The sequence below is a fragment of the Carlito syrichta genome, unplaced genomic scaffold (genome assembly GCF_000164805.1).
Source record: "Carlito syrichta isolate Samal-C Ts95f unplaced genomic scaffold, Tarsius_syrichta-2.0.1 Scaffold287299, whole genome shotgun sequence".
NCBI classification, from domain to species: Eukaryota; Metazoa; Chordata; class Mammalia; order Primates; family Tarsiidae; genus Carlito; species Carlito syrichta.
In genome coordinates, this window is record NW_007231395.1 from 1832 (window position 1) to 12533 (window position 10702).

Sequence of the window (10702 nt, forward strand, 5' to 3'; positions counted from 1 at the left end):
TTTTATAATAAATTGGTTCCCTGAGTTCTGTGAGCCACTCCAGCAAGTTCATCAAACCCAAAGAGGGGATTATGGGAACCTCACCTTGAAGCTGGTAGGTCAGAAGTTCTGGATGCCTGGACTTGTGACTGGTGTCTGAGTGGGGGTAGGCAGTCTAGGGGATCTGAAACCATCTCCAGAACATATTGTCAGAATTGAATTGGAACATACAGAGCTGATATCCATTGCTTAAAGTGTGGGGGAAAAAAACCTCATGCCTTTGGTCACAGAAGTCTTCTTCTGTGTTGTTAATTTTAAGGCATTGTAAGAGCATGCCCCATTCCCCCACTCACATATCAGGAAACTACTGATTGCATTTCTATTCCCATGGGTTCATTTGGAGTATTCTAGAACTTCAAAAAATTAAATGGTATATTAACTACTCCATTTGACTTAGTTCCTTTGTCTTATTATCTCTGTGAAATTCATCCATGCTCTTGCATGTAGCAGAAGTTTATGTTTTTAAAGATGACTATTCCATTGAATAATATACCAGTTTGTTTATCCATTCACCTATTAAGAATGAGTTATTGGTTTCCAAATTGTCAAGTAAGTGTATGGACATTTGTAGATAAGCCTATGTGGGTTTGTTTCTAGGACTGGAATTGCTGGATCATAGGGTAGTGAAGGAAACCGGAATAGAACCTGGCAGAGCCCTTACATTCTTTGGCTTATGTTCAAGGAACTAAGCCTCTTTTTCCTTTGTCTCCCCTGACCTTTTGGTTGCATGTCTATGGATAGCCAAGCAGCGCCAGGTCTGGCCCGGAACCTGCCCATCCTAAGTGATTGTCCTGCTTAGCATAGATGTTAAGATTTGCATAGTTTAGTCGTTGATACTTACCCTGCTTGTGTGATTTAACTCAGACATTAACATATCCTGCTTGTATGGTTTCGCCTTCCTTTGTGAGATTTTTGTCCTATATAAGAGGCTGCGGTAAAATAAATTTGCTCTCTCTCAATCCTTGCTACCTGAGAGGCAGTCCTCCCAATCCCGCTGTTTCTCTGTCTCTTTCTTTTCTCATTCCCTTCCCCCAGCTCAGGCCCTGATCAGCGGAGGCTGGACCCCCGCAGGGTAGGTAAAAGTTTAACATGATAAGAAACTATGTTTACATACTCTAATTTTTCTGACAGTTTTTTACTCTTATATTTCACCAATTACCCCAACTACATTTGATTTCTATAAACTCTAATTCTATCCTCAAAATTTTGTTAAGGAAGACCTTCCACTTTTCTTACCATTATATACACTTGCCTCTTTTAGTCACATGCTAAAGCCTTACCTCATTTCATCTTCAGAAAAAAGTCATGAACTGTCCTAAAATTCCATCATACCTACTTATTCTGTCCCCACTTACAACTTCCTTTAGAGGACAAGGGACATTTCAGCTCAGGTATACACTATTCTTCTCAATTTCTCCCGTTTTCTTCTCTTCCTTTGGTCCCTACCCTGGGGTCTCCAGTTGACTGAGCACAGCCTCCCTTTATGAGCACACCATTGTTATGCAATAGCCTAACTCTCACTCTTCACCTATGAGTGAATGCCAAGCCTATAGCCTCAGTCCACTCTCCTCATGACTGCCCTGATGAGAAAGTTGAAGACAGGAATTGTCTTGCTTGCCTCCCACTAGACTGCATTTTCTTTGGTCAAAGACTCCTTTCCTCATGGGGCGTGCCTGGGTCCAGGCCCTCCTAAGAGGTCCTCTCTGGCTGCCTGTACTCTGGGCACTCTTGTCTCCCGTCTGCTGTTCCCATCTCCCACCAGGATGGCGCTTCTCTTCCTCTGAAGTTGTGATCCCCAGGAAGGTGGCCCACAGGAGGGGTGGAGTTGAGATGCCAGACCAGCTCTCCTACAGCATGCGTTTCCAGGGTCGAAGACACATGATTCACATGAAGCTCAAGAAGGACTTACTGCCGAGACATTTTCCTGTTATTACCAATAATGACCAAGGGGCCATGCAGGAGGACTACCCCTTTGTCCCCCAAGACTGTTACTACTACAGCTACCTGGAGGGGGTTCCTGGGTCTATGGCCACACTGGACACCTGCTATGGAGGTCTGCGTGGCATGCTGCAGGTAGATGACTTGACTTATGAAATCAAACCCCTGGAGGCTTCTTCCAAATTTGAGCATTTGGTATCTTTGCTGGTGTCAGAAGAAAGACCAGAAGAGGCAAAAAGGTGTAATGTAGAAGAGACAGAGACAAATCAAGAATTTGAAAAGGTAAAACTGGCTGAAACTCCAAGAGCAGGTCCTATTTATTTGTGGAGGTATCATAGGAAATACATGAAACTTCACTACACTGTTTCTCACTCATTATATTTACGAGACAGAAATATTACACGTTGGATAGAGAAAACGGTGATTCTAAACAACATAGTACATTCTATTTTCATCCAAGCGGTTATAAGTATCCATATACGTATGTTGTGCATATGGGATAAAGAGGATGCAACATGGGTTGAAGACGCACCTACCGAGACAGTGTTAGAATTCTTTGGTTTGTGGAAATGGATTTATTGGTATAAAAAATTTCCACATGATACTTCAGTTCTTTTCACAGGACATATGATTGGACCAAATCACTATTTTGCCTTCCATGGAGGATTGTGCAATCCCAACTGGGGAGCAGGATATGTATATGTACAAGAAGCACACTTATTTTTAATTGCAACTATTACAGCACATACAGTAGGCCATAGCGCTGGCCTCTACCATGATGAGTATGGTTGTTATTGCTTTCGAAGAACCAACTGTGTCATGGCTCCTGTTCCTGGTCTTCTAGATATGTTCAGCAATTGTTCTTATGCAAGGCTTCATATCCGAATTTATGGATACGATACTTGTATGAGTGGTCAAAATGTTCCATATGACAATTATCCTTATGTAGCTCCTCGTTGTGGAGACAAGATCAAAAATAGGAATGAAGAATGTGACTGTGGCTCCCTTAAAGAGTGTGCCAGCGATAAATGTTGTGGGACCAATTGTGTCCTTAACCTTGGCAGTATTTGTTATGAAGGAAGTTGCTGCCAAAGCTGTAAATTAGCTCCCCCGGGAACCATCTGCAGAGACACACGTGGCATATGTGATCTACCAGAATTCTGTGATGGGAAAGGAAACACATGTCCAGATGACTTCTACCTCCAGGATGGGACCCCATGTTCAGCAGTATCTGTTTGTGTGAGAGGAAACTGCAGTGACCGTGGTATGCAGTGTCAAGCTCTTTTTGGCTTCAGAGTGAAAGATGGTTCACCAGCATGCTATAAAAAATTGAATATGAAGGGCGACCGATTTGGAAACTGTGGGGTTACACTGCAAAAAGGAGGAAGTAAACCTTTCCCATGCGAAGAAGATGATGTTTTGTGTGGAATGCTGCATTGCAGTGGTGTCAAAAAAATTCCTGGTGGAGGTGAGCACTCTACATTTCGTAGCATAATAGTAAAAGATGTTAAAGAAGTAAAATGCTTTGGATATGATGTGCATAGTGGGACAGATTTGCCACAAGTGGGGCTTGTAGTGGATGGTGCAGGATGTGGCCCAGGAAAATACTGCCTAAATCAGAATTGTACTTATTATCCAGACATGGGTTTTGACTGTGATTTGAAGAACTGCAACTTCAAAGGGGTGTGTAACAACAAGAAACATTGTCACTGTTTGCGTGGTTGGAAACCACCATCATGTGACACAGTGGGAACAGGTGGCAGTGTTGATAGCGGCCCTCCGCCTTACAAAAACCCTCGTATTGCAGCCAACATACGTGTGAATATAAACAAGATGGTAACTGCAATATTTATTCGTTTCATCCTTTTTCTGGTTTCACTTCTTGTTGGTGGCCTTTCACGAGCAAAACAAACTGTAGAAGAGAAAGTTTTGAAAAATACTGTACATGAAGATGAGTGAATACTAATGGAAGCCCACATGATGGAGAAAATCATATTGGCACTTACTGGGAGAAATGATCAATAATCACTCTGACAATTACATAACCTTTTAGTAATTCTGAGGTTGTCATCTTCAAATAAAATCACTTGGCAATTTAAAAAGGGCCTGTGTGTTTAAGTTTACTTAATGTTTCATGTCTGATCATATTGTTAATACTCCTATAGATGATGGCAGAAACCTTAGGTTCACTGATAACAGGACCTGTGCTTATTTAGAATTTGGGAGTTTGAGGTTTTCTATATACCACTGTGCTAAATCTTGTTTGTACAAGTATACAGTTGTTTTGACTCTCTTGAGGCCTTTTAGTGATTGGTAGTGTATTAGATTTTTGTTATTTGTCCATTTTATTTTTAGTGTTAAACAAGTCAGCATAAGAGTAACTTTCTCGATGATAAAATAAGAAGATTTTTATTTTAATTTATTTTATTTTACTTAGGCACCTTAAATTTCAGCCATGGTTCTACCACCTGTTCACTATGTGATCACAGGCAAAGTCTTAATATTTCAGAGTGTCAAGGTCCATATGTTACATTCAGAAATGAAATGTACTTTTCCAAAGTTTTGTGACAATCAAAAGCAAGCACCTAAGAAAGGCCTGGAACATTTTAGGCACTTAGTACATGCTATCTGTTAGCATTCTCATTATCATTCCTGCGTTGTGATAAAATTGGGATAAGTCCACGTGTAATGACTTTGGTATTTCATCTTTATTGTTTAACCAATTACATAAAGAGTCATTGTTCACTGATAAATCACTTCTCAACGCCTGTGGTTATTGAAGTCATAGAACCACATAATATCTCAGGAATTGCCTAAACTCTGCCTATCTACATATTACAGGATGGAACTGTCTAAAACATGTACAGATGCAAAATTTTAGCTAAAGGGAATCAGGAAGCATCACTTCAGAAACAGTGCACTAGGATAGGTCTGACAAGGGATTCAGATTACATTCCTTCTGTTTTAACGATTCAGGTCTCAGATCAACTCTCCTGAAAATATCAAATCTGAGTGAGGGCAGCCACCAAAGCGGAGAGGAAGGATGCAGAGCTAGAGAATCAACCTGGTGTGCCACCCATGTATGACATCGTAGACTATTATCTTGTATACAGTTCTGCTGCCCCCCCATGTGTTGTCCATCTGGCTCAACAGCTCATGTAACCTGGGTCTTCACCTACCGACACTCCTGAGCCCCTGTTCACTGTGCCCTTGCCAAACATTGGTCGTTGCACTTGCACCTGGTACCACTACCTACTAAAAAGAAGGCTGGATGACCACTTACTAAACTGGGATATTTTTTCCTGATCCAAAGGCAATTATTGAAACTAGAGTACAAGGAAGGTAATTTTGTTTGAGCAGGCTATTTGCCAAAGCATGATAACTGTAGGTCATATATAGTATGTAGACTTTTTTTCTCTTTTCCAATACCTGCTCCTATCTTTTGGGTCTGTTTTGCATTTGTGAAGCACTTGTTCTTTCCCTCAGGCTGTTCCATCTGTAGTTCCATTAGTTTCAGTGTGTGTGGTTTACTCTGTTTATCATGCTATTAAAAATAGTAAACTGTGTGTCTTAACTTGAGAAGAGGTGTGGTGCCAGTCTATTTGCCATTAATAAATAGTATTTGATAATTCAGGTTATAGGCCATAAGCAAAATAGGTGTCAGTGGCAGTGTCATGGCCCAAGAAAAGACCTCTTTGTTAAAAGAGGTCTCTAACTGGTACCAGAGATTTGAGATAGATTCATCACACCCTTGTCAATTGACTGCATTAACCCAGTCAACACAAGGGCAGAAAACTTTAGAGTTGTCTTTAAAGGATTTTTCTCCAGGCCAGGTATGATAACTCATACCTATCATCTTAGCATTTTGGGTGGCTGAGGCAGGAGGATCATTTGAGGCCAGGAATTTGAGACCAACCTAGGCAACATAACGAGACCGCATCTGTACAGATAAATAAATAAATAAAAATTAGCCAGGCATGGTGGCGTGCACCTGTAGTCTCGTCTACTCAAGAGGCTGAGGCAGGATGATTGCTTAAGCCAAGGGGTTCAAGGCCACAGTGAGCTATGATCATGCCACTGTACCCCAGCCTGGGCCACACAGCAAGATCTTATGTTTGAAAAAAAGAAAAAAAATGTCTCCTATTTTTAGAGCTTTGGCATATCCAACGGGAGCTGATGTTCCAGGTCAAACGGTAAAAGGGAACTGGAGATGTGGAGGAGGAAGAGCAAGAGGTCTAAAAAGATAAGGATCAGGACAGAAGAGAGGCGAGGAAAACGTGGGGTATAAGAGACGTAACAGAAGTAGATAGAAAGGAGACGATCCTTGGAAAGGGAAGAACATTGAAGGTGTGGAAAGGAAGCCCCCAAAAAACTGGAGTCCGTTTGAAAGATCTCTTTTCTTGACTTCTTCATACCAATTGAAGTAAACTTGTCATGGTGTCAGCTATTGTTACCTTTTCTTTCTAAGGTACCACAAAAATACACAAACGTGACATGGACCAAGTAACAAAAGGCACTGCCGTTCAAAATTATACTTTCTGAAATCACACCATTTAGAGGAATTTAACAGATTTATAACTTTCTGCCAGACCATATATCTGGCACAGACCTGGCCAGAGGTTTGTGTTGAACAGGAGTAGTAAAAGAAGTTTGAGGTAACAAGAGAGCTTTGCCCTAACTTAAGCAAAGGATTCTCTGCTCATCCAAAGGATTCAAAAAACAAAAGGAAAAAACTGACTTCAGTCTGACAGAAGGTTGACCTAAGAAGAATCAAAGCACGCGACCTCCATGGTTATTTTTTTTTTTTAATTCAGAAACAGGAACAGGGTTACTTTTCCATCCAAGGAAATTAGGGCTCTTTCATACATGCTGTCTTTGACTAAAAACTGGGCAGTGTGGGAGGTTGTCCTAACTTATCCCTAGGTAGGAACACACAACTATAAAATATATGTATATATGTATATTGACTCACACACAGGTTAAAGGCTTTATCCAATTGAAGTATATCGTGGAGTACCTGAAGAGCACATGATGTCACAAGTGAATCTTCCCAGATAGGATTTCAGTAATTGTCCTTGTTATTTAAACTTTAGCATCAGTTTTCACCTTAGCCAAAACTTGTAGGTGGGAGTTCTTCATATTGTTTCGCCCCTTATTTGAAATCCAGTAACCAACAGAATGGTGCTTCTGAGAACTGCTTTTATATATAAAAGCTATGATATGATATGTGATACAAGCAATAAATCCCATTGCTTTCAGGGTGGATGCCACTTGGTAGATGTTAAACTGTACTACACAAATCGTCAGGCCTTCTGACCACTCCTATATCTGAAACCACCTATCTTCACTCTAAAGCGTTTTTCTTTTCTTTTGGCTCTCCAGCCTTTTTATTCCAAGCCCTAGTCCAGTTGGTAAGGCTATTAGCCACATGAGGTGGGTAGTACATTGGAGGTCTCATTAGAGGCCCTCCTTGGTCCCCTTATCCTTCCACATGTAGTAGATGCCCAAGTTCACTTGTCACTCTACCCAATACCAATGGTTTCTTTCAACTCTTTTTATGAAGTTACTCCTCAAGGGGAATGTTATGCAGTCATTTTCCATTTAGGGTTTGAACTCACATACCTGGAGCCCAGTGACACACCAAGAGCTCTTTCTCCACAGGCAGATGGCAGGGACTTACTTCAAAACACCAAGGACCTGCACTGAGATTCTCCCTCTAGAACTTGCCACAGATTTCACGTTGTGCTTTTTCTCACTATAGCTACTCACACAGGGTCAAAGACATAGGGCGCAACAGATTTTATGGCCTAAATCATGGCTTATACTTGCACCTATAGGGGAGGCTGAAGATCACGTCTATCCATTTTAATTCTTAAGTGGGATCTTTAGCTGGGTCTAGGAACCAAACTGACATGCAATAGAGTCAAAGGAGAAAAGGATATAAGTTTTATTAATTTTTACATGTACAGGAGAATGAAGACCAGAAACAATGGCCAAAGCAGAAAGCTTTTATGATTTTTAGACAAGGAATGAGAAGTTTATGAAGTGACATGACAAAGAGATCAGAGAAGGGTCACCTTAGTTAGTTTATCTATCTAAGTCCATCACACAACCAATTTCCAGCCTCTGATGATAGGATTATTTTCTCATGCTGGCACAGAGAAGGCATCTTTCACCATAGAAATTTCATGGTTTGCTACATGTAGAAAAAGGCAGCTCAGATAGCCCTTTCTGTAATTGCACTCTCAGAAGTGTTTTCAGTTTGAAATAATCAGTATACCAACTCAGCAGATTTTGGGCTGGCACATTCTTAACTCCTTCACATGACAGCCTAGACCCACAGCGAAGTCATTTGTTGCTTTGGGACCCACTCAGAAATGACCACCTTCATTATCACCCAGTATATGGGTCAGAATACTATTCATAGGTAGGAGATGTTTGCTTCAAGAACCCATATTGGCGTATATCTGGCAAGACCTTTTGCTTTGTAGCAGGGAATGCAAGATAAAGCAATTTGCCTTTACTTTGAGGGTTTATCCTGCCATGCCCTTAGCCACTCTACCCCTAAATACTCTAATAAAACTGGCATGTCCCTGAATCTTTCCCCCCTGGAATGCATGTCTCTTAAGACCTCCAGTGAACTGACCACCCTGCCCCATCATCCTGATACTGTTGATGAAATGAATCGTTATAATGTTTTCTGAATAATCAGTCAGTCTAGATCTCTTCAGATTATATTATACTAGAGGCAGGTGAGTTCATGTAGCTCTAGAAACAAACATATAAATAAATACCTATGTCCATGCTATACAAATTCAGAATAGAAAATAATACATTTATCAATTTAATGGTTACATCCCATGCACCTGAGGCCATGTTAATCTGATCTAGTATGTTAACTCATCTGATGAAGTGGCTACAATAAGAGAATATACTTGGCAAAATCACAGTAGAACACATAAATACATCTACTTTATGCTGAAACATTATCAGGGTTAGGCTAGACTCAGAATATGAATTTGAAATCTTGTACTTTCCTGTTTTTTACTATAGTCTTACAGCATTGGTTTATTTTTTAATCTTTAAAAATTAATAGACTTTATTATTTAAGGGCATTTTCTTAGGCATACAGAAAAATTGAATAGAAAGTATAGGGAGTCCACATTTACTTCTTCTCTCCCCCACCCAATTTTCACCTATTATTAGGATTTTGCCTTGGTGGAGAACATTTGATACAATTGATGAGCCAATAATGGTGCACTATTATTAACTATGTCCATAGTTTACATTGGGGTTCACTCTGTGTTGTGTAGTTCTATGAATTTGAGAAATGTATAATGCTATGTATTCATCATTACAGTATCATACAAAATAGTTTCATTACCCTAAAAATCCCCTGGGTACCAGCTGTTCATTCTATCTCACTGACACTCCCTGAACGCCAGCAGCCACTGATAATTTTGCTGTATTGGTAGTATTGCATTTTGTAGCACTGGAAACATGAGTATGTAGCATTTTTAGACTGGTTCCCCTTACTTAGCATTATGCATTTAGTAGTTCCATGTCTCTTCCTAGCTTGAATTTATCTTTGAATGATATTTCATTATATGAAGGGGGAACCCAAGAAAAACACAGATTTTAATTTTTTGGAAGGTGGGCCCCTTGCGCAGACTCCTACTGTCCCCTCCGCCCCCCGTAAGTGTTCTAGGAACCCATCCGCATCAGTATACCAGCTAGTGTTGCTGTGAGCGACTACGTTTGAATTCAGTGATTTTTTTTCAGATTCAAGCATTTGTCCATTTCATGATGGATGATTTACAAGCGCCCTTGCCCACACCACACTGAGTATTCAGCAGTTTTTGACCAATAATGGCATGACTCCCATGCCCCACGATCCCTATTCTCCGGATCTGGCCCTGAGGGACTTTTCTTTTTGTTTCCCTGGATGAAAAAAGTCTTCAGAGGGAAACATTTTGCTAAAGTAGAAGAGGTGAAACAAAAACGGCAGAAGCACTAAAAGGCACCAAAACTGACAAGTTCAAAAACCATTTGAGCAGTGGGAAAATCATCTTGATAGGTGTACTGCATCAAACTGAGGTTTAAACATGTAAAAATAAATATTCGATTTTTAATAAATAAATTTTGGTTTCTTTTGAGTCCCCCCTCATATGTTCATATCACAGTTTATTCCTTTACTTATTGAAGTTTATCTTGGTTACTTTCAACTTTTGGCAATTATTAATAAATCTGCTATAGAAATATGTGTGCAGATTTTTGTGGACACAAAACTTTCAATATATTTGTGTAAATGCCTAGCAGTGTGATAACTAAATTATAGGTAAGACAAATAGGGAGACTAAAGGCACACGTTACCACATCCAGCTAATCTTTTTTATTTTTTGTAGAGACAAGGCCTCCCTATGTTGCCCAGTCTGGTTCGAACTGCCAGGTTCAAGCAATCCTTCCACATCAGCTTCCCAAAGAGCTGGGGTCACAAGCATCAATCACCACACCCAGCCAGTAGCCAATCTAATAGATGTGTAGTGGTATCTCATTGTAGTTTTAATTTGCAATTCCCTAATGACATACGATGGTGAGTATCCATAAATATGCTTATTTGTTATCTATATATCTTCCTTGGTTAAGTGTATGTTCAAATTTTTTGCCCATTATTTATTGAGTTGTGTTTTCCTTATTGTTGACTTTTAAGAGTTCTATATATTTT

At 40.1% G+C, this 10702-nt stretch overlaps 1 protein-coding gene across 1 annotated transcript; it reads left to right on the forward strand.

The window, feature by feature from the left end:
- Window positions 1–1608: 1608 nt before the first annotated feature.
- Window positions 1609–3936, forward strand: LOC103254667 (disintegrin and metalloproteinase domain-containing protein 20-like). The gene has a single exon (XM_008052690.1). It carries the CDS (start codon window positions 1702–1704, stop codon window positions 3934–3936), a length of 2235 nt encoding a protein of 744 aa, XP_008050881.1. The 5' UTR covers window positions 1609–1701.
- The last annotated feature ends 6766 nt before the right edge of the window (window positions 3937–10702 follow it).

What these genes read in the sequence shown, in the direction of transcription:
- LOC103254667 (XM_008052690.1), top strand. Translation starts at nt 1,702, where the DNA reads ATGGGGCGTGCCTGGGTCCAGGCCCTCCTAAGAGGTCCTCTCTGGCTG.